The following is a 24,148-nucleotide window of genomic DNA, read 5'->3' on the forward strand; positions in this document are numbered from 1 at the left end:
AAGCAGCCCCGCGGAAAGAGCTGAAGGTGGCTCTGGCGACAGCGCGGAGCCAGCAGCAGGCACGCCCGATGTTGCTGCTGTTGTTTTAACGACACACAGGATAAAGAGAGGAGTTTCCTCCCGCGAGCACCTGGCAGTCCCTTTCCGGAGCACCCGGGCTTTTCCCCTCTGACAAGCCCTCCCGGGCCCCAGCAGCCAGCTCCGAGCCGGCCCCAGCACCCTCGGGGAACGGCTGTGGCTCGGCTTGGCCCCCGCACCGCCGTCCCACGCTGCGGGCTGAGCTGTGCCGGGCCGTGCCGTGCCGGGCTGTGCCGTGCCGGGCCGGGCTGTGCCGTGCCGGGCCGTGCCGGGCCGGGCCGTGCCGTGCCGTGCCGGGCTGTGCCGTGCCGTGCCGTGCTGTGCTGTGCCGTGCCGTGCCGGGCTGTGCCGGGCTGTGCCAGGCTGTGCCGTGCCGTGCCGTGCCGTGCTGTGCCGTGCCGGGCTGTGCCGGGCTGTGCCGGGCTGTGCCGTGCTGTGCCGTGCCGGGCTGTGCCGGGCTGTGCCGTGCCGGGCCGGGCCGCCGCCCCGGGGAGGCCGGCGAGAGCTGTGGGGCGGGGCCGGGCGGGGCAGCGCCGTGTAGTGCCGAGCAGCGCCGAGCAGTGCCGAGCCGAGCCCAGCCGGGCCGCGATGGAGGGTGCGGAGGAGACAAGCCTGCTGGGGGAGCGCGGCGTGGGGCAGCCGGCCCAGTTCAAGACCTACCGGCGGCGGTGGGTGCTGCTGGCCGCCGTGTGCCTGCTGAACTGCTCCAACGCCATGGTGAGTGCGGGCCCCGCGCAGAGCCGCGGAGCTGCGCGGCTGGCGGAGCCGGGGACGCTGCCGCGGAAGGGCGAGCGCGGCTCCGCGCCGCGGGACGGGGCGGCTGCCGACAGCTCCGGGTGCCCCCGGTAGCCTGAGCGCGGGGGGAAGCGCAGAGCAAGCAGGGCAAACAGCCCCTCGCTCCAGCCGGAGCTCTGGAGAGCGCCTCTGGCTGCTGCTGGCTTGGGCGGGTGGGGTGACAGGGCTCACCTGGGCCAACACCAGCTCCTGTCTCTTCCTAGAAGAAGCCAGGCCGTCTTCAGGGCTCTGCCCTAGTGCCCTCTCTCTCATCCTTGGAGCACAGGGACTCGGTTGTGCTCGCACAGCGCGGAGAAGCCTCAGCCTGGCAGTGCCTTGGGGGCAGAATCGGTGGCTTTTCCTTTCGAGCTTTGTTTCCCGGGCCCGCATACCTGGCTTTCTGAGCGGTGGGATCTGGGGCGCAGAGGGTGGTGAGAGGGGAGGGGCGGGCTGGGGCGGGAGGGTGCGTGTGATTCGGGAGAGCGCAGCAGGAAGTAACGCGGCTGCAAGTCAGGCCGGGAGGGATGGAGCAAAATGTCTTCTGGAGCACAGCTGCAGTTGCCGCCGAGGCCACTTTGTAGGCTATGGGGAGGAAGAGAAAGTATTCGACAGCTGTGGAGGTCGAATGTTTCACTCCTAAGAACAAGAGAACAGTGTTGAACCGCCTTGTGTAGACGAGCAAAAGTTTGCTCCTGCCTATTGCTGGCGTATGACAGCAGGTTTGTGGGGTCAGAAGAAGGAGCGAGGAGGTTTCCTCCTTGGGATCTGTTGCACGTACAGCATGGTATAAGAATGGTACTGCGCTAAAGATACTGGTATATTAACTTCTTATTGCCTATAGGTACTTTATGCAGAAAGAGCTGGAACAAAAGGGATCACATCCCCCCTGTTGAACACATGAAAACAAAGTTCAGTAATTATAAACACATACAATTTCTCCTTACCAAGTTTAAGTATGCAAGATGGAAGCCCAGATCTTTGCTAACCACATCACTGATGTGTTGAGCACTGTTGATAATTATCAGACTGATGTAGCACTATTCATGTTCTTGAAGATTACCATGCTGCAAATGCAGACTGTCTGGCAGCCAAGATCCGGCACTGCAAACATTTAAATGCTGGGAAGGAAAAGTAGGTATTCCATGATGCAAGAGTGCTAGAGTACAGAAATGGAAAACTGAGAATTTGGCTGTATAGGTAAAAAAAAAAAGAAAAAAAAAAGAAAAAAAAAAGTGCCTTCTCAAAGGAAAATCAGTGTATCCTATAAGAATCTAAAAAAGTGTCCTGCAGAAAAGCAGTGTCAAGCTCCACTGCTTGCTCGCTGTTAAATTCACAAGAACATTATGTACCAGGAAGAAAACCACCCTGCTAGAAGTGGACAGTCACAGCATGTGTGAAGGAATAGCACAAAAACCTTTCCAGGATCCCTTGCTAGACTTTGACTCTGCTGAAATCTTAACAGGGAAACTGAAGAATTAGTTTAAAAGGTAATTTCAATGCGTCTGCAAGAATAACTAGGTCTTAAGTCATGTTGCTGGAAACTTTGTAGGCCTGAAAGATTGTACTGTTGCTTGCCTGCTTGGTCTCTTGCCAGCTTCCTGGCTGTCCACAGTATTCTTTTCCCACAGTATGAACTCAAGCCAGAACTTCACCAGTTCAAAACTGGGTGCTTAGTAAATATCCCAAGTAGAAATACTCTTTCTAAGCTATGGCAAAGGTCTGGAATGGTAAGTATGCTAACATAAAAAGTTGTAACCAAACATTTGCTGATGCTAAAGTTCCTCCTAAATGTTCCCGATTTTTAAAAAAATAACACAAACAAAACCAACAAAAAACCAAACCAAACCAAACCAAACAAAACCACAAACAAAAAAACCCCAACAAAACAAAAAAACCCAGCACATTAAAATGGGAGGAGTGGTTGAAAGGCCATGAAATCAAAGTGGTTCATTGCTGTTTAGAAATTCCAGATGGAAAGATAACCTTACCAGCTCTGTGGTGTGAAAATTGCCTTGCAAGTTAAGTTGTGTAGTCACTTCCCATGCAGATGCAGCATGCAGCACTTTGTTCTATGGGTTCCTGCCAGGCTATCTGCAAAACGCATATGATGACACATGACTTTTGAATTGTCTAACTTGGAAAAAAACAGATCCCTTCATGTGCTGGCCCAGCCTTCCAGGATGGTGCCTCTTATTCTTCACTGTTACCCATGCACACGTGCTGCTTTCTATTAGTGGCCTTCAGTATCACTAATAGTGGCAGACGGGAGACAATGCTGAGATGGAGAGACTGTCGGTTTTGGGAAGACAAGGTAGGAGCAGTTTAACTGCAGGAAAGTGTACTTGATCATGCAGCAAGGGCAGGCTGGGGAAGAAGTATTTCTTAGTTCCATCTGCTTTAGGATTTTGATTGAGCAACACCAGGCCAGACCATGTGGTGATGAAAGGGGCACTCTTCCGTACTTCCTTGTGCTCCACATTGTTGTGTGAAATCCTTTCTTTAACCAGAAAACAGTGGGGTAAATATTATATAGGGAGGTTTTTACACCAGTGATAAATAGCTCCTTACTTAAATCTTTATTACTGGCCTGAGTTTAAAAGCCTCTTTCTCTTCCTGCTGTACTGTCTTAACGGGGATTGGTTCTCATTTCCTGAATACAGCTGTTCTGTGAATTTCTAGCTGACAATTTAGTGTAAGAAATCCATGCATTATTTTAAGAAGGCCATTAGTAGGCATCAGTATAATTATCTTGCTGCCTTAAGTGCTGGGGCAGAAAGGCTGTTCTGACCACAGCTAAACCTAGAGGATTGCTCCCCAGCTGTCTCTTGCAGCACTCCTGGTGAGGGGTAACATAACTATGCCTGTGGTTGCTGTTCAGATTTCTTTTGTCAGACTGATGCTTTATTTTGAGTGTGTGGGTTTTTTAATCTGAAGACATAACATTTAAGAGTATTCATAGGGTGCCAACAGCTCCCACAGCAGCGAACTGCTGAGGCAAATACCTCCTTCCTTGTTTACTCCCTCCTGTGAAGCTGAACAGGTGGGAACTTCATACTTCACAGGAGGTACTTTTTCTTGCCTTCGTGTTGGGGACAGAGAAATGCACAGAAGAATGAAACCAACAGTGTTTTGTGCCCTGTCTGTGTTTGTCAGTGTGACGAAGCTGGGGAGGAGGAAGGCCAGTGGGTTGGAGCTTGGCCAAGTGGTTCCTGACTCACCACCCTGGAGCACTTCCACCACTGCTTAGTGTACTTGGGAGAGGGAGGAGAGTGGCACAAGTGGAGACTGGCATGCTCCAGGACAAGGTGCACACGCTCCTCATGTGCACCTGTCTGCTCCAGTGGTGCCCCTGTAGATAGCTGTACACACACAGCTGGTGCTGCCTGGCTAATGTGTCCTGCTACTCCTCCTGAGAGTTTTACAGGCTAGAAGTCTCATCCAGACAGGAATCTTACCTTTTCCAAGATCGTACCTCTGTCCCTACTTCCCAAGCTGCTGTGTCAGCATGGGTGCCTTCAGTTGAGGTGAGGGGCTGTTTGCTTCCAGACTCAAGGCCCTTTGGACCTTGAAGATGAGGAGTCTGGTGTAAGGGCTTCATATCCTGGTCCCAGGGGAGGAGGGGGAGGCAGCCTGCAGGTCTCAGAAAGACATCTTACATCACCTTCAAAGCAGTGTCTGGGTGCAAGAAAGAGAGCATGCTGGGGCTGGAAAAGCTCCTGCAGGCAGTGCTTGACTGGGGATTGGCAAGCCATGCATGTGCCTGTTACAAAGCAGAAGGTCCTGTTTCATGTAAGTCCTCCTCCTGGTTTCATCCTTTTTAAGCTGTACATAACGTGTATTACAGGGGCATTGCTACTGTGTGCGCAGCTATACAGTATGCCAGACAGTGTGGAACACTCCATATGTCAGCCTATGCTAGCTGATACCATCATTGACATGCCAGAATGGCTTAATTTCCACCTTGCCTGACTGCATTTCCTTTCCCTTCTGCAGATGATTTTGCTTTTCACTTTTAGAATCTTGATTCGTAGGTGAGGAGGGTAGACATTGGTTAGCAGCTTGCCTTTCATGCAAAACAACAGTTTTGGTACTGCGTCTGGCAGGGCTGTAACTAGTTACACATGTAATGTATCAATATATCATTACTGCTCTTTGAGCTCCACAAATCCTGGGGCTGTGTTTATTTATGCTGCCTTCTGCAGCTCACAGCTACTGCTTAATGAAGTGTAGAGACTGCATGGAGTCCTGCCTTCAGTCATCACCTTGCTACCACTGCAGACAGAGAACTGATGTCTGACAGCCCACCAGTAGCCTCCTACAGAAATGGGAGGGAGGGTGAATATTGCACTCCCTTGGAATGTAGTGGTGGGGAACTGTGCCCTTCAGGTGGAGTAGGTCCTGGAGAATCTGTGTGGGAATGCAAATAGTAAAGGCAATAGGGTCAAGGAAATGAACGTGTAGAAGATGTAGGTAGAAGGGGACTCAGAACAGAAGGAAAACTAGAGGCCTTGGACTGATCCTGGGAGGCAGAGGGCTGGATCCATGTCTGAGCATCAGTTAAAGAGTTTATAAGGGTATCAAAACAAGCAACAGGGAGTCTTGGAAGTGGGGACAGGATAAGAACAGCTGTAACCTGTTCTTCATTATAGGGGTGCTGAAGCAGGCCTGCAATTAATGGGGAAGGGAGCAGGCAATCTGGGATGTGCAGAAGAAAACAAAGGTCAGCTAGAAGAGAGTAAAAGGGAAGGGGGAGCTGACAGTGGAGGCAGCACTCCTCCAACATCGGTACCACTCAGATGGTTTGAGTTTCTGTGGACTTGCTTTCCCCAGTGGTTCCACATCTCCATTGTTAAATGAGCTGTGGAGAGAGCTCTCCTGCTATTGAGAATATAAATAGACTCTGAGTGGAAAATATATCTGTCTGTCTAGTGAAGTGGCATGGCTACCCAATCAGACAGCTGCATACTGAAAGTGGTGGGAGCTGCAGCTCTACCCCAGTACAAGCCAGAACAGGCTTGTGGGTCTTCAGGATATCTTCTATGCTCCTCATTAGTTGCTGTGCCCACTTGATAGAGCACAAGTGGTTATAGTGAAGAGTATGTGCACAGGTATGACTGCCTGCCCAGACTAGCATGCGCTGGAGCTTTTGCTGCTTCTAAACACAGAAATCACAATGAGATGAACATGGTTCTGAGGCTTGAGCTAAGGAGAGGAGTGTGGGAACTACAGTTCCTGCATTTGGAGAATAAATGGTGTATATTATTAGAGTGGCTATTTCAACATTTTGCTAGGCAGATATTGGAAGTGAGGGCAAAGTCCATCCCTAAGGATCACACACTATGGTCTACAACATGAGTGACCATGACTGATGATATTGGATTATGCTACAGCGGGAGCTGTGATTTTAGAACAAATAATGCAAAATCTGTGAGGTAATGCTGGAAAGTGAGTTTGGCCAAGTATTAGGGGGTTGAGCTCACAAACCCAGTGTGGTTGGTTGGTGTTCAAAGGCAAGAGTCCCTGCACTTGAGTGGCTTTGTGTGGGCACCTGTGTAAATTACTTGACCTAACTGTGCCATGGCCCAGAGAGTGGGCTCCTGCTATCTTACAACATCATCTACTCCAACTCATTATGCAGCCCAGATGTGTTCTGCTGTGGGGACTGCACAAGGCAGTTGTTGAGTTAGGGAATAGGACTCTTAGCTGGGTGCATCTGGAGCCTCAGAGAAAAGGCAGCCCTGATCTGTGAAGTGCCAACTTGGGAATTTTGTCAAAGTTTGCAAAAAGGTTTTGGTTAATTGTGGCCCTGACAGGTATCCAAAGGGACATAAGCCATAGTGGGTGAATGGAAATTGCTTGTCACCACTGCAAGTTGGAAAGAAATGTTGACAAGGTGCTGGACCCCCTCAGTTTTCCTCTTGTGACGTCCATTGAGCTGCCTTCAGAGGAGTGCATGTGGACATGGGTGCAGCAGTGCAGTGCATATCACAGACTACTTGGTGCCTTCTGCACCTCACAGTGAGGCTATTGGTCTGTCTAGCTACACAAGTGCAGCTTGAACAGACCACAAGGGCATATTTCCACAAAGGGAGACTTTTGCAGGTACTGATCAAGTGTGTAGACAACGCTGCAACAGACAGGTGTTTGTCTGTTTCTCCTTCCTTTTTTTCTGCCTCAGGAGGAACTGGCTTTAGGGGACTGGGATCCTATAACCCCATACATAATCTCTTCTCCTGCACGTATCTCTTCTCACTAGATGTACAGTGGGGAGCTTTGATACTGGTTTTGGTGTACCAAAGCTAAATTAATGGAATGGCCCTTGCAGAGTGGAGGAGAGAGAGAACCCTCTCAGTCTCTGTTCTGTGTCTTTAGATGCTGTAGGGCTTAGACCTCACTAGGAAAAAACTACATCATACTTACCCTATTCTGCTTGAAGGGACATGTATCAGGGCAGTCCCTGCATAAACACCAGTGCAGGGTTTCAGAAACAACATGTAGGATACGAGCTCTATCTCCCAGCCTAAGAACATGCTAAATTGCTGTGGATCAAGTCATTGTAGCAGGGAGAATGAAAAGCAGCAGGTGGCATACTCACTTTCTTAGCTGGCAGTTTCCCTATGTTGCCAAAACTTCACAATGCAGGGGCTTTTGGTGGCCACTTTGACCAAAGCTACACCTTGAATTCCATTGTCCAGTTCACAGTTTCTCTGTTAGAACAACAAACAGTAAACAACCCCTGTCTGAATGGAGGCAGAAACACACTTTTCTCTCCAGGCCCAGGACGAAACCCACTTCCTATTTTGAAGAATGAGCTCAGACTTGAACAGGCTACAACTTCCCACCTTCTGTGCTCTCACACACATATGCTAGAACTGGAGCTCTTACTGGGGATAGAGGCAGCTCAAATGCTTGGCTTTCAGCAGTAAATGGTTTTGCTAGGTCTAATGGAAACATCTGGACTGTGTAATCCCAGTTTACCTAGGTGTTCACACCCAGTGAACACAAAAAGCTGTGCTCTGGCTTCTGGCATCATTCTCCAAATTATGTAATGCATGGATGAGTGTCTTCTGTGGAGGAACAGGAGGAGTGAACATGTATCTGAGGCTGGCTTATGCCTTAGTGCTTGTAACATTTAAACAGTTACATTAGCATCAAACATTTAAATTCCCATCCCCATCTGGTGGAGATCAGTTATGGAAAAAAAAAAAAAAGGTGGGTGAAAATTCTTTTTGTGACTAGAGAGGAACATCATTCCACTATAATAATATATTATTTCAAGGGATTTTAAAAAAGCTCTTTTTATTATAAGCTGCAAGTCTCCTAGTGACATGGAAAAGCCTCCTTGTGTTCTAACAGAGTACAGCTTCCTTCAGCACCCAGCATCTTCATCCACCTGATTGAAGAAGTTGAGTAAACACTTAATGTACCCACTGCCAGACCTTTGCCTGATCCCACATGTGTGTGTGTCTGAGCCCAGCATGGCCATGTGAGCTTCTTATTGAATGTAGGAAATTTGGTATATCATCTTCCTTCAGAGAAGAGGAAAGGGCTGATGCTAGAAGTCCTTGCTGGGATACTGTTAATACATTCAAAACTTCTCTGTTACTGCTGTGTAGTCATTGTATCCTTGTTAGGAGAAAAACCTAGCTAAAAAATCGTTTGCATGTACCTAATTCTCACACAGTGACACTAAGAAAGAAGACCATCTCCCTGTATGCTTCCACTTAATGTGGTAGTTTTTATGGTCTCTAGCATGTAAGAAGTACATAGGAAGACTGGAAATAACAAGTAGCAGCGTGTAGGGACACCTTCCTCTGAGGTTACCCAAGCCCTTTTTCAGTTACACGTTAAGACCACAGCTGATGCTGTCTGCAAGATGCAGGCTGTGAAGAGGAAGCTTGTTATGGCAGAGAGGGGAACCTGGAAAGAGACTGTGGCTGGAGTTATTCTGTAGGAAGCAATAGCTAAAGTTTTTGCCACCTTTCTGCAAACTTTATTGAGTATTCAGCAGTGGTGAGATCATCTAACAGTAGAGTAGCTTACATCTACTTTAGTGAAAGTTCTCAGGTTAGGCCACTCTTTTTCAAAAAGCACAAATTTCAGGTAGTACCCTTAGTTTTTTATTGTGGTCATGATCTCAGGGCTTGATTTGTGGGTCAAAGCCAGCCCTGTCCTTCCCAGAGGAAACCTGAAGCAGACAGCAACTTTATGAAACCAGTGCCTAAAACAAGGTTTAGGGCAATATTTTCAGATACTGCACTGGAAGGAAAAGATGGATAGCTATTAAAGTACCTCCTGTGTTTCTCTGTTTCGTGTTCTATTATATTGAATAATGCACATTTATATGGATTTCCTAACCATTTGGTGTGTGTAGGACAGCATGAAATAATGTCTCTCTTCGCTGACACATAGCAAAGCTGTACTTAAAAAGCCACAAGTAGGGGTTACCAATGCAACCATAAATACAAGGCTAAGTTTAAGAGGCTCTTAGTTGCAGAGAGGATACAGCAGCCTTTGGGTTTTTTTTTTCTTATGCCAACAAAGAAGGAATGCTTACAGTTTACATCAGGGGCCATCGTGTTCAGCCTGGGGGCAGAAAAACATACTGACTTCTGCTTCTGCCAGCTCCTAGACACAAGACTAGAGGATTGGGGATGAGGTAGTGTAATGGATCTAGGCTAAGATAATGATGATATTGGTGGTAAAATAGTCCTAGGATGAGTAACTGTAGACACTGGGGTTTTGAATTTTTATTACCAGGTTAACATCTTAATTTCAAGGAGAGACTAAAATAGCAGGCCCCTTCACAGCTCAGACAGTTTGAGCAGATGCTGAATTTCTATTCTGGTGTGGTAGTTCATGCTTACTCATCTTTGCTCTCTCCTCTGCAGCTGTGGCTGACGTTTGCACCTGTGGCTGATAAGACAGCTGCCTACTTCCACATTTCCTTGGAGATGGTCAACTGGCTCTCAATAGTGTACCTCCTCATCTCAATCCCATTTGGTCTGGTGGCAACATGGATTCTTGACACTGTGGGGCTCAGATGTGCTGTGAGTTGAACTGTTCTATTTCCCTGAGGGTGTTTTACCTTGAGATGGTAGTAGCTGCACAAAACACTAACAGGCACACTGGTAATGAAGAGTTTTGCCAAATGCTGCAGAGGATGAGCATGTCAGAAGCTCTCTCCTCTTTCTGTAACAGCTGTCACATCACCACAAGGTGGGGAGCAGTGGGAAAAGTCAGAATAATGTTGCATCCAACTTGCCTTTTCCTGCTTCTGCATTTGTTGTTTTAGCAAGCTGACTGGGACAGAGGCTGTGAGCTGACTCTGCGAACAACTTGCCAGTTTAAGGACCAGCAGAGCAGGGTGCAAGCAAAGAACCTCTATCACCTCAGAGTTTGGTCTGTGCTAAGCCAGCTCAGGATCTCTACACATTCTTCCTGGAAGCAAGAGTATTGTGTAATGTGGCACTAAAGCACAGGCATTGTAGTGGTGTAGAAGAGCACTTGCAGAATCTGTATACTGGATGACTCATTGCCATGATCTTTGGATTGTCCCAGGAATATACGGGTGGTGGCGCAGTCTTGCAAACAGAATGTAGTTAGTGAACTTTGGATTTCTCATCAATTCCATGGCAGTGTCTGCTGCCTTGCATAAGCTACATTGTGGTGTAGTTCTCACTTGGAGTCAGGATACCCACTTTGCTCCTTAAGGAGTTGGGTGACTCACATAGTGTTGGATAAGGAGCATCTTGTGGTGACCAGGAGTGGGGGTGGTCTGTGGGCAACACCCAGTGTCCCTGTAGTGCATCTGAAACCCTGTTCATGATACTCTGTTCTGCCCTTCAGGCTTCAGCACACAATCCCTGGCTGTTTTTGCTTGCTGCAGGTGATCCTGAGTGCATGGCTGAACATGATGGGTAGCATCATCCGGCTGTTCAGCGTCCTGAAGTTCCTGAGCTTGGGTTCCCAGAGTTACTGGTACTTGTATATTGGGCAGTGCCTCTGTGCACTGGCACAGCCCCTTATCATCTTTTCACCAACAAAAGTGGCAGCACTATGGTTCCCAGACCACCAGAGAGCGACAGCAAATATGATTGCATCAATGTGTAAGTGATAGCTGCAAAGTAATGTTGCTGCCTCCCAGAACTTGCCAGCATTTGCTTACCTTTCAGAGGCAGCAGACAGAGGAAAATACCTGTACTACAGCCGTTTGGCCCTGCAAATACAAGTCTGCCAGACAGTCTCACGGCCACGTGCAATAAGCCAGTGCCTTCAAGGCCCTGCAAAACAGGCATTTGTGTGCCAGGGAGCAAGAAGTGGGTTGTAGCTCTATCCAGATGCAAAGTTCAAAGTTAAGCCACCCAGACTCCCAGCTTTATTCCTCTCTGCCACGATGAGGTGATCATCTTTGCCTACATATCATAGAGGTTGATGACAGCCCTCAGTGTTACTAAATCTAAAGTCTGTAGTGCCTTAATTCTGTAGCTTCATAGGGAGGTGTCCAAGTTACATGTGATGCCAGCAGACACAATTGCCAGATTCTGTAACCTGATAGAGGTGAGGCTTCTGCAGCAATTTTGTCCACCAGTTTGTCCAGTGGCAAGGCTGAGCATGTATTCCTAATCGGTGTGTATGTAAACACAGTTAAAATATACTCAGCTGGCCACACAAACATGTTGTGTATGCTAAATGCTGCAGAACTACCCATGCATAAACCACATCTGCCTCACAGAGTGCTTGGAAGCTGGGGAACTGGAGTGGAGGCACCAGATATGCTTGCTCTAGTATCATTCCTGTCTTGGCTCCTGCTAGAGACAGGGCACTCCACTTGACAGACCTGTGTCCTCCCTCCATGTCACATTTTCCCCAGCAGTGAGAAGAAATCTCTAAAGACTTTAGAGGTGCCCCAAAAACTGAGCTGGTACACTACGTCTAGCTGGAAAATCTCACAGGGTGTGGGGATTCCCACCTGCCCTTGCCTCAAAACAGCCAACAGTTGCCTTCCCTCCCCCACTGCCTTGGAGTGGGGAAGAGGTAGACATGGGGAAAAGGGCCGTATAGGAGCCCCCCTATACAGCTCTGCCAATGCTGCTGCAAACCTAGAACACTGACATTATTCTTTAGCAAGAATGGATTTATTGTGTCAGAACAAATACATTATTTTTACACTGCCTTTTCTATAATAGGGTGGACATGATGGTTCACCTTGTTTCCAAGGGCTGAGGTAGACCTTCCCTGCTGGAGAAGGAATTTTGTTGTCAGTGTGGTGCAATACAAGTACAATGCTACCAGGGATCACTGGGCACCTCGTGCTTCACTGTCCTCAGGGTCCCCAGCCTGCAGGCAACTTGCTCTTTTTCAGTGAAAGAGCAGCCGGAACAGCCAAAGACCATTTATTCCACATAGTGTCCTCAGAACTTGCAGGCCCAAATGGAATGGGAAAGAATAAAACTGAAGAGCAAGGAATAGTGGAAATCCAAGACCTGAAGCTGTTCGGTCTGTGGCATGTTGAAAAATTAGTGTGAGGACTGAATGGGCCCTGATTATAATCTGCTGCAATACCTGCATGTTGCTGTGTGGAGAGCTCCCATTAATAATGTCTGGCTACACCCATTACTATCTTCTGTGCAAAATCAGGATTTCATTTCAAGAAAGTTGAAATACTGCCTAGAAGGAGCACCTGTCACAGCCCCAGTCATTGACTCCGGTGGTTAGTTACCTCACTGAAAAATGTCTGTGTGATGCATGTAATCTCAATGCTCCTTATCCCCCAGCTATTCAGTCTCGTTGCACCTGTTTGTCAGGTAGTTATGGACAGAGTGACCTCTTCTCTGCTTTGTCTAGAAAGACTGAACAGTTCCAACCCAGTCAGCTTTCAGGCACATTTTCCTTTTGCCTCTTCCCACATGTCTCCGTGTCTGCCTGTTGCCTGCAACCAGAAACTGGCCCTACAGCCTCCTGTCAGTATCCCAACAGCCCCTCTAGTGATTCTGCGTAGTCTTCCCTGTGCTTGTGTGCAGACAAAAGTAGACCCTGCACCCAGGATCCTGCTGAGCAGCTGCAATCCATGTGACTCAGCTGTGCTTTTGAATATTTATTATATTTTGGTCCTCCCCATCATTTGCAGAGACTTAATCACAGAGAAGCAGTGCAGGGCCAACATCTGATCCCCTGTGAAGACCAGGAGAAATTCTCTGTCAGGAGAAGAAAGACTTAGTTTGAGTCCACTGAAGTGGCCCCTGCTTTGTCCATGATTCTTAATTCACTGTAGTCTGTCAGCATGTCATTTTCTGCACTCTGCAGACACTACCCACAAAAGACAGGCCCCATTGCTAAGTATTGCAAGCTAATCCACAAGGACCTCTGGACCATAATGTACAGTTCATTAACACCAGTGATCTCCTTTCCATTCTTAGTGCAGTCTCATATAATTACCTTGCCAGGAGGAGAAGGGAGCTGAAACTCTGTAATTACTCAGATAGTCTCACTTAGTCTTTTTAAATTTAGCCCAATGCTTACATTTCCACCTGTCCCATATACATTTTGGAACTGCTTCAGCATGCCAATAGTTCATGGAAACACCTGCATTAGTTTTCAGGCAGTCCCCTGAAATGCCCAGGTGCATTTTACCACAGTGGAGAAGCTTTAATCCATCTCCTTGGAAACTGTTGTTTAATTATGTCCATGTATTTAGAAGCAGGTAACATTTCACCAGGATCATAAGCTACTACTTTCCCAAGTACAGAGCAGCAATGCTACAATTGTTGTAGCTATAGCACTGTTTATGATGCCTCTGCAGAATCATAGAACAGACAAGGTTGAAAGACACCACATCTTGTCCAACCCCCTGCTCAAGCAGGGTGGGCTATAGCAGGTTGCCCAGGGTCAGTCAGATTTTGACTGTCTCCACAGATGGATATGTTACAACTTACCTGGACAAGTTGTTTCAGTGTTCAACCACTGGATCATAGAATCATAGGGGTTGGAAGGGACCTTGAAAGATCATCTAGTCCAACCCCCCAACTTCTTGTTCTCCAGCATAGAAAGGCCTGCCTGTCTTTTGGGGCCTTGACAGCACTGGTTTATTGCACATGGCTGTGAGACTCTTGGGCAGAACTTGGCCAGATCAGTATAATCCTTGTCTCCCTGATACTGGTGAGCCTAGAACTGGACACAATACACATGTAGCCTCACTAGTGCCAAATAGAGAGGATCCCCTCCAGCTGACAACACTGTGCCTAATGCAGCCCACCATGCTAGTGATCTTCTTTACCATGAGGTTTTGTTGCTGGCTCACAGTCAAATTGGTGTCCCCCAGGACCCCTACCGCTCCCACAGATTCCCTCTGCAGAGCTGCTTTTCACTTGGTCAGCCCCAGGCTGTACTTGTGGATGGCGTTATTCCTCCCCATCTGCAGGACTTTACATTTCCTCTTGTTGAAATTCACAACATTCCTCTCTGATTGTTTCTCCAGCCTGTTGAGGTTTCTCTGAATGGCAGTGCAGCCATCTCTTTCAACAGCCACCCCTCACAGTGTCACATTATCTGCAAGCTGACTGTGAGTGCGCTCTGCTCTACTGTCCAGGTTTTTTCTTAAGGTTAAACTGTACAGGTCCCAGTGTGAAGCCCTGGGGTGCACCACAAGTGACTGGCCTCATGCTGGATTTCATGCCAGTTATTATAATCCTCTGGGCCCAACTGTTCAATGGACTTTCTGCACAGTAGCAGAAAAATCAACTTCATTTGTTTGACTCTTTGAAGAACATTGCCTTACAGTTAAAATATTTTCTCCTGCAATTTTGGATGTTCCCAAGCTGATACCCAGGCCTACTGCTTCACATGCTGCTCAGCTCCAGGCCCATAACAGTGTAACCCCCTACTCCAGCACAGACAAGTGTCCAAGATACTCTTCTGCCATGTAATTTTTAGAGTTGGTAGCAGAAAGCAGCTTATATGCCAAGCTGGGCATAGCATTGTTAGCAGCTTGAGGGAGGTCCCTGTACATATCTGAAGAGCTGTGTCCAGTTCTAGGATCCTCAGTACAAGAACACTTACATTAATATGTCCAAACATTTTATTTTAAGTCCAATTAAGAGCCACTAAGGCAGTTAAGGGAGTGAAGCATCTGTCATGCCAGCTGAGGCTGAGAGAGCTGTGTCTGTTCACCCCCTTGAGAAGGCTCAGGGGGATCTTACTCATATGTATACATGCCTGATGGCATAGGAGGAGCAAAGAAGGGAAAGCATCTCTATTTGTTACTGCTGTCATATAACATCAGGACAGATACATGGATTCATTCATCCTTATTTTGTCTGTTCAGCTTAGTGTTTACTGAGGCAGCCTTGTGAGGACACTGTAATTCATAGATGAAAACCAGTTTTCAGGAGCTAGGATTTGTAGAGAAACAGATTCGTAGAATGGGCTTCATGGGGGTGAAGGAGCAGATGTGGCAACAGTAACACCACAGTCAGCTTCTCCAAATGTTTGCCTATTGATTTCTCCCTATATATGCCTGGTGCTGTTGTTACTCACCCATTTGCTGCACACCACAGCTCTGGTGCTGACTGGCAGTAGGTGTGAACACATGGTTCTGAATGAATGCATTAAAAAACTGTCTCTCTGTTTCCTTCCAGCCAATCCTTTGGGTATTTTTATAGCAAACATGCTGTCACCTGCACTAGTTCCTGAAGGAAAGCACATCCCATTGATGGTAAATGAAAGCTGCTTTAATCACCCTGCTGGGCTGATTTGGGACCAGCTGATTTATTTATTTGGAGGCATTGGAGCTGGAAAGACTGGTAACTTGTCTTTACTTTGTGTTATGTAGCTAGGTGTCTATGCCATCCCAGCAGTAACAGCCTGTGTTCTAGCAACTGTGGGGATTCATGAGAAGGTTCCTCCAACACCTCCTTCAGCCAGTGCCACTAACTCCACCTCCCAGCCATTCTTCACAGGGCTTAAAATGGTAAGTGGTGTAGCACAAAGAGAGACCAGTGCTAGAGTGAGGGATGCAGCCCTGCCAGGCAGAGATGTGCTGAGTAATCTGCTGACAAAGCAGACTCTGAACTCCACTCCACCAAACCCTCCATGGAAAGCCCCCTGAAGTAGACCAGGATCCCTTCCTTTCTCAAGGAGTGGAAGCTGCTCACAGCAAAGCTGCGAGAGATGCTGTCTGACCATTCAGCTGTGGGCTGGCTGCTGTCAGCTAGCTCAAACAGGTATACCTGGGCTTACTCAAGAGGACCACACAACCTGAGCCTCCTGAGCAGATATGTCAACATGTAGGACAGCACATGGTGAAGTGAGGGAAGACTTTAGGCGCTGAAGAGATCCTTTCTTACTACATGGTTCCCATTTTAACTTGTCATCTGGCTGAACAGACAGGGGACAGGGTTTCCCTGTCAACATTTCTAACTGAGTGGTCAGAGCCACAGACCCTGACACAGCCAGCCCTTTTTTTCCCCTCCACTGGTTTAAATGCTATGTTATCTTCTTTCTCTAGCTGCTGAGAAACAAGCCGTACATCATCCTGGCACTGTCCTTTGGAGGAGGAATTGCAGTGTTCACTTGCTTTACAGCTTTGCTAGAACAGATCCTTTGTGAAAAGGGGTATTCAAATGTGAGTATTCATCTTTTCTTCTCTATTGTCTGCATCTTCTATGATATAATAAAAATTATTTTCCCTGATAAGAAACTCAGAGCAAAACGAAGACAGCTGAATACGCTGCACTGTCTCATATCTTGTTTGCTCATGTTATCTAATATAGATTAAACAGTGCATTAATCCAGAGCACAGTCAGTCTCTCAGTATAATGGGGTGACAGGCATTTTCATTACTGCCCATGGCCAGACTGCCATTTACAAATGAAAAAACCCTTACTCCTCAATCACTTTTTAGGAAAAAAAATGTGTTGAGTTTTTTTCTAAGCCATTCCAGAGCACTGATGTCTATGCAGCCTTCTGACAGCTTCCTCAGAATAAGACGGGGCCCAGGTAGGCCCTAGAGTGAAGCTGAAGGCAGGCTAATGCAAGCACCTTTTATTCTTTGCACAGTCCTACATGAAGCCAGGGTAGCAGAGGAAGTCACAGGTACTGTGACAGTTTTTTCCCCATCCTTCCCATTGCACTGGCCAGGTGCTGCTTCTACAGTTGAGCACAATGTGTGCACAGCTGGTTCCTCCTGCTCTCTCCCTACAATACCAGGGAGCTGCCTCAGTTCTTGTGTTTCCCCTCAGACAGGCAGCACTTCAGTCCTCCTGCTGTTATCCCCATGGAGGTCCTCTTAAAACACCTCTCCAGCTGTTATGTATGCACATCTACACATCCGGTCTCTGTCGACTTCCTCACAACTCCCAGGTCTGCTACCTGGCTCAGTGCTCCATAGCCAGATCACATTTACACACTCCAATGGCTTTAACCTGGAAACCTTTTACATTTTGCAGCCTTGCTTCTTGTGTATCATGACGCTTCTGTCTGTGTGTCACTAGCTTGCCCTGGCTCTTTAGCCCACAGGAGCTATTCCAGATACCCTTTCCTTCCAGTGTGCCCCCAAAGCTCCCAGAAACATTTACCCAAAACTGTCACAGCTTCCCTGCTTTCAAGATTGGTGTCTGCATTTGAATTCTTACAAATCTGAAGGAGTGGAGCGAGCAAAGATAGTCACAGCAGGCAACAGAACATGTGCCCTGTCCTCACTACTGCGTACTGACTCTCTGAGTAGACCTCCTTGCCGCAGGCAGGTAGTATTGCATCTAACATGCTTTGGGTCTGCTAGCCTTGAGGAAGTCATTCTGCCAGTGCAGGTCCCTGGTCCTTGGTAAGAAAAGTGCCAGGTGCACGAGTATAAATAGGAGCAGATCCCAAGGCAGTTGGACTTGTTACCACTGGTGTGGGCAAGGCACATGATTGCCCCTGGAGGACCCAAGAACAGCCTGGACTGGAGCATTTAATGCCAGGGAACTGCTGCTGCTTTTCATGAAGCCTCCCTTGCCAGGTGTGCAGAGACGTCATCCATTGAGACCTTGGGAGTGCTGTGACCCTGCCGTCCCCACACACTTGTCACAGCTCCTAAACCCTGCTGTTTGCTACTCAGCCCTGTGGAGGCCTCAGCTATTGGAACAGACAGTGAAGGTTTTTCTACCTCACTAAGTGGCTCAGTAGCAGCAGGTAGATGGATCAGTGGCATCAAAACCTCTTTCCTAACTGCTCTAGTTCCTCAGTTACTTGTTCTTCTACCCTACAGAAATTTGCCGGCCTGAATGGTGCACTGTTCACAGTGTGTGGTTTGTTGGGTGCTTTCCTGCTAGGCCTGTATGTTGACTGGACGAGGCATTTCATAGAGTCTACCAAGATTTGTTTCTGTCTGAGTGCCCTAGCCGGCATCATGTTTGCTGTGGTGAGTTCTCCCTTGCATTGCATCATACCTGTGGGCTTAGTCCTGGTGCTATCTGATAAATCATCAAATCAAACCAAAGTCATTTGATGTCATAGTATTTCTTGAACCACTTGTTATGCTTTGGGATTATCTCTCTGGGCTAGGAATATTTTAAAAAAAACCCCTTTACTGAGGATTTCACAGTCACTGTGGTGCCTGAGACAGATTACTTCATGATATAAACAAATTGGCAGAATTTTACTTCCTTACATTGGGTTACCATGTTTTTTTTACTGGCCTGGAGAGCATTCTTTCCAAAAAGATATGGAATTGCTGAATATCCATCTTACGAAAATGAACAAGAATGCTACAGTCCCAATACCTGCCTTTAACCGTGGTGGCTGCCAGGAATGTAAGATTAGCAGGAGGGTCCTAGCTATGTGCCTAGTTCTGCAGTAGTTCCTCAAAGAAGACAAGAAAAGGCAGATGCAGAAAAGGGAGAAACTTGAGTCCTGCCAGGAGAGGAATGCAGAACCCAGAGACTTTCCACCCATGGGGCTGCGGTGCAAGTACTGCACTCAAGCACAGTCTCTACCAGTGGGAGCCATCTTCCCCTCAGGAACCTGAGCAGGAGGCACAGGACTCCTAGCAGTGCAGAGGACCCAGACTGGTGCAGGACTCTGCTTTCCCAACAGGCTTGTGCTCTGCAATTCTCCTGTGTCCTGAAAAACCCAGGCTTTCAATACTACTTTGAAGAGACAGAAAAATTCAATGGCTTTCTCAGTGTAGGACAACTTGGCTAAAGCAGACCTTGCATTTTCCCCTTTAGTACTCTGGCATTTGTTGGGGGAATGGTCTGAGTACAAGTCAGCATCCTTGGGTTCAGATAAGGCACAGAGTAGATAAGAGGCTGTGCCAGGAGCAACAAGCAAACCTTTCCCTCCTCCCCTTCCCTCCTTCCCCTTCATCCCATACAGATGAGCTACACATTCAAAGTAGAAAACTGGAAAACACCCATTCAAATCTGCTTGATGCCTTGATGCTTTGAACTCATATTCTAGACACACAGTTTTCCTTGACTTTACCAGTTTAGCTGAGCCAGGTCTGCTGCAGCCATGCCAGAGCAGACACTTTGTGTTCCTCTGTGGGAATTTATTACATAGTTAAGGAAGGAGGTACCAGCACTGTGGATGCAGGATTTGCACACTTGACTTCACTAGCATTGGCTGGACAAGGCCATGCTCTTTCCTCCAGAGGTAGGGACAGGGTTGTTTTAGGCACTTCACTGAGAGTTTTTTAATGTTTCAGGTGGTGAGGGTTTTTTGGTTTGGTTTGGTTTTGGTGGGTTTTTTTTGTTGTTTGGGGGTTTTTTTGGGTTTTTTTAATGGTAAAACACCAATGTTGCAAACATTAGACTGAAATGGTAAGGAATTGTTTTCCTTATCAATGAGCTGCAACAACCCAGGGAATTCTCTCATACATAATCCAATGCAAACACCACTTCTGAAATATTGGTTTGCACTGGGAGAAAGGTGTGTGTTTCTCTTGGTGCAGGAGATACGTTAAGCACTCCTGGTAAGTTACTGATCAGGAAGTCAGGTAATAGCAATATGACCACACCAATGCTTTTTAGTTAATTCTGCTAATCCTCTCTCCCCTGCTTAGATTCAACAGATAAATCTCCATTGTATAGCCATTTGTTGACTCTAGAAGGCTGGAGGGTAAAAGAAAGATTTCAGGAATAGGTAGGGAAGGCACTGGTGAGAAGAGTGAGCCCTTGAGACTTGCTGCAGGTTATGGGTTCAGAGACTTTTTGCACAGCCATGCTGACTCGTAGACTTAGATGTTGCTTTTCTGCCTGTAGGCTTCCCGGTTCAGTCATCAACCCATCACGGTGGCCATCGCCAGCTCACTCTTTGGTTTCTTCGGTTTTGCCATCTACCCCATTTCCATGGAGCTGGCTGTGGAGTGCTCCTACCCTGTGGGAGAGGGCACCTCTACAGGCCTGATTTTTGTTGCAAGGTAAGCAGGCAGGCTAAACAATTGAGAGCTGAACCTGGGTTCAAACACACACAAAGGGGTGTGAGTGCAGATGGAGAAAAGCATGGACGTCAGTACTAGCTATCCTGCTGAACTTCTCTCTGGTGTCTGTGCCCATGACCATGACAAGGGGGGAGCTGGAAGGCTGAGTCACAGAGCTGAAGAGCCAAAGGTTTTAAATCAATGAAGAATATGTGCAACTAGTGCAAGAAAAGCAAGAAGGAAGATGAAGGTCTCTCTTGTTTGGCACCAAGCAGGATTTAACTGTGCCCAGCACCACCTACTTTTGAAGTAGATGGGGGCTATATCCCTTAGAGGGACGCCCATTCCCACAGCAGTTCAAGGACTCCTTAGGTCTCACTGCTTTGCTCAGGGAGATGGGGCTCATCATTCATAGGGCACTGACACATAGGTCATTACACGTGGGGCAGTGACAGTCCTTCCCGTGGTTAATTTACACACCTAAGCCTGGCACTGAACTGCAGCAGGAATGATTTGTTGGAGTCCTAAGCAGTGATATACGTGGTCTGGTGCTATGGGTGTGTTTCAGCAAGAGGGGTGTTAGACATTGCCTTTGAAGGCTGTTGTCTTCCACCAGTTGTGGACTTCATTGCTGCTTCCAGCCAGCTATGAATGAGGAGGAGGCTGAAGTCATAGTCTGACTTCCCATACTCAACCCTGCAGTGAGGGCTATTTCCAAGTCCCTGCCCAATGACTAAGACTCAGCTGCTTGACAGCTGTAGTTGAACACCTGCAAAAGGTGTAGTTGAACGCCTGCAAAAGGAGTGTATAGTGGTCCTGCCATGCTGGCCCCTTGCCTGGAGGTGTGCTGGAAGACTGGCCTGGGCAGCCTGTGAGCCAGGGCCAGTTAACCAAGCACCTGGGTCAGAGGAAACTGCCAGTAGCTTTCTGTGCTAGAAGGACCCTGCTCCAGAGATGGTCCTCACTTTCTTCCTGCTGAGAAAGCTGGGCTTTTCTGCAGCACTGATGAATTGGGCAGGCACCATGACTGCAAGTTGGCTTCTCCCCACAGTCAGATTGAAGGTGTGATTTTAATGATTCTGCTACAAGCCCTCACCGTGCGTGTTTCTGCGGATCCATCCTCCACCTGCACCCTTGACCAGGATGGAGCCCTGAATTGGACAAGTAAGTACGTCCGTAGGAAATTATGCTGGACACTCAGCTGCACCCCACCTACCCCTCACTCTCCTCCAGATGTCACTGTGGGGGAGCCCACAAGACTGACTTCTATGATCACATACCTCTTAGCCACCTTTCCCAACATGATGGTGCTCTCCTTGTTGCTTCTGCTAAGCCAAGCCTGAAATATTGAAATGGGAAGACCCTTAAATGTGCCACGAATGCTGCTGGTGGCTCTGGGTTAAGATTTCTTATACGGCTGCCTCACAGAGACCTGAGCTTTACCAAGCTATCAAGCAGCTGTTCTGGGGTGAAGATGCTGTCCAGGTAGAACAGCCTGTGCTGCTTTGCAGTGTGGGAGGCCAAGACTATAAATGCACTGACTGAAAGCTACTTCCCTTCCTTTTGCACACACAGCTACCTGGGTTTGTAACATGCCAGTACAACTTTGTTCTTACTTATTCCACATTTCCCTTCCTTCCTAGCTGATGGAGGATTAGAGACAGCAACTGAGGTGAACAGGAGCACAAACAGGTTGCCACTGCAGGCTAAACCCTGATCCTGATCTCTCAGCTGGTTCTGATTTATGTAATACTGACACCAACTCCTGGGGACACACTGTAACACAAAGGCTAGCAAACATTTTAAATATGTCCTGTTGGGCTGAGCAGAAACTCCCCAAAACAAGCTCCTCTATCTGGCATGGAACAAGGCTTCAGAATAACTGCCCCCCAACACAGACATGGATCTGTTACCTTACAAAGTTGAAGTGTTTTGATTTAGTCTTTTTTGTAACTTTCTTCACCATCCCCCAAAACACAAACATATATACAAACACAGGAACACACATTCCCACATACATGCTGTGTGCCACCAGTGTAAGACTTCCAACCTGTGGGATTGTGCAGGACAAAGGACCTGGAAACCTTCCACATTTCATCCAAGTCCCCTTCCTATGCCAGTGTTACATGAAGCAAGGCTTAGCTGCTAGGAAACTCACATTGCCCCATGTCCTCAGGGACAGACTCTTGAGAGATCACCCAGGCTGTGCAGTTGCTGGGGAGCTGACCCCTAGTTGTATGCACCCACGGGGAGTTGTGAATTCACCCTATAAAATGTATCTCTCTTGCAGCTTCGGTACTGGTGCTGGCTGGCCTCTGCAGTGCTCTGGCTTGTTTCTATGTCATCTTCTTCCACACTGACTACAAGCGGCTCCAGGCTGAGACTAACAGTGGTGATTTTTTCAAGGCAGAAGATACAGCAACAGAAGATGTTCCTGAAGCCTAACCAGGCAAAAAAGGGGATGCCAAGAGCCCAATAAGGGAAGAATTTAGGCCTATGAGCAGGGACCATGACTGCAAATGCTCAGCTAGCACGGGGATATCTGGGTCCTGATGCACAATAAGCAAGGGCTGGAGCAGAGTTACTGCATCACCTTTGCTGTGTTTTTCTCAATCTTGTATTTATTTGTGAGTCCAGGCTGTAAGAAAGGCTTTGCTGCTAGAAAGGTCAAAGTCAGACTGGACAACTATGCAGGTAACAGGGACTTTTCGCGGACTTGATTCAAGCTAAAGAAATGTTGCAGAGGAAAGGAGCATCATATTTAATAATTTTTTTAAATTTTCATGTATTTGATCAAGGGGGAAGCTTTCAGAAGGGTAGAAGCCTATCAAAAACCTAGTGGAAAGCTACAGCTTAAGCACTGTGGTTTTTGTACAGCATAACAACTCTTCCTTTACCCTGTAACATTTCAGTGGTAAAAAAATGAGACAGATGAGATTTGGTGATGCTTCATACTATGCATCTTGCAAGGGGATCTGAGTAGGAGCACAGCACAGAGGAGCTCTCTCAATGGCTGAATTCTCTTCCCCATTAGCAACTGGAAATCTCCCCCTTTGTTAAACACCTACCTGCATGCTTCTAGGGAACCTGCTAGTTCCTGCAGCTCCATCCTTGCTCTAACCACAAGCACTGATGTTTGTCAAAAGGAGCAGGAAGTAAGTGTGAAACTGAGGTGAAGCAAGATCAATTTGGAACTGTCAGAGAAACAGCAATTAGCTGTCTTTTGCAAAGCTGGATGGTCAGTTTTTGCAGCCCTAGACCTAATACACCAAACAAATTAATACCAAATTGATGTGCCACTCCTGACTCCTACTGTACTGAGAAGCAAGAAGCACTGGGTACTTTATAATTTTATATATTTACAAATGCTTATGTTTTTTTAAATAAAGGGTGGTTTAAGAAAAGATGTTATCACTGTTTTAAACTTTAAAAACTATTTTATAGATGTAAGGGTGCATCAGGTCTGCTATGTAGCACAAACCAAAGGTCTCTCTATTGCCAGATGTGCATTAAGTTGTGCTCAAAATGTTCATGTGAAGTGCTATCTCAGATCCTTAAAATGATGGTGTGAAATCAGCAGTAGGTTAAACTGGAGTTAGCTCTATCTTGAAGGGTAGGTTAAAGGAGTGAGGAAATACTGCTACCAAATGTCTCCAAAATCTGCCATCACCCTGCTCAGAGTCTGCCTTGCACCAGCTAAGACTCTTACCTTTATCCAAGAATATAAAAGATACTTGAAAGGGGAATTTCTTCTCTCTACTAATGCATTAGATATACAGGTGTGTGAGGCTAGTTCTGAATTCCTGGTGTGTAGTGGAGCAGCTGCTCTTCCAGGATATGGTTTGTCATACCCTGGCATCATGCCACAGAGGCATGACGGCCCTGCTAAGAGTGAGG

At 47.3% G+C, this 24,148-nt stretch overlaps 1 protein-coding gene across 1 annotated transcript; it reads left to right on the forward strand.

Annotated features, from left to right (window-relative positions):
- The first annotated feature begins 666 nt into the window (after positions 1–666).
- On the forward strand, positions 667–23,639 carry SLC49A3 (solute carrier family 49 member 3). The gene is made up of 10 exons (XM_051643325.1): positions 667–795; positions 9,744–9,902; positions 10,742–10,961; positions 15,489–15,565; positions 15,683–15,820; positions 16,358–16,474; positions 18,098–18,250; positions 20,094–20,251; positions 21,303–21,415; positions 22,542–23,639. Exons 1-10 carry the CDS (start codon positions 667–669, stop codon positions 22,694–22,696), a joined length of 1,419 nt encoding a protein of 472 aa, XP_051499285.1. The 3' UTR covers positions 22,697–23,639.
- The last annotated feature ends 509 nt before the right edge of the window (positions 23,640–24,148 follow it).

This window comes from Apus apus, chromosome Z, assembly GCF_020740795.1.
Source record: "Apus apus isolate bApuApu2 chromosome Z, bApuApu2.pri.cur, whole genome shotgun sequence".
Lineage (NCBI taxonomy): Eukaryota > Metazoa > Chordata > Aves > Apodiformes > Apodidae > Apus > Apus apus.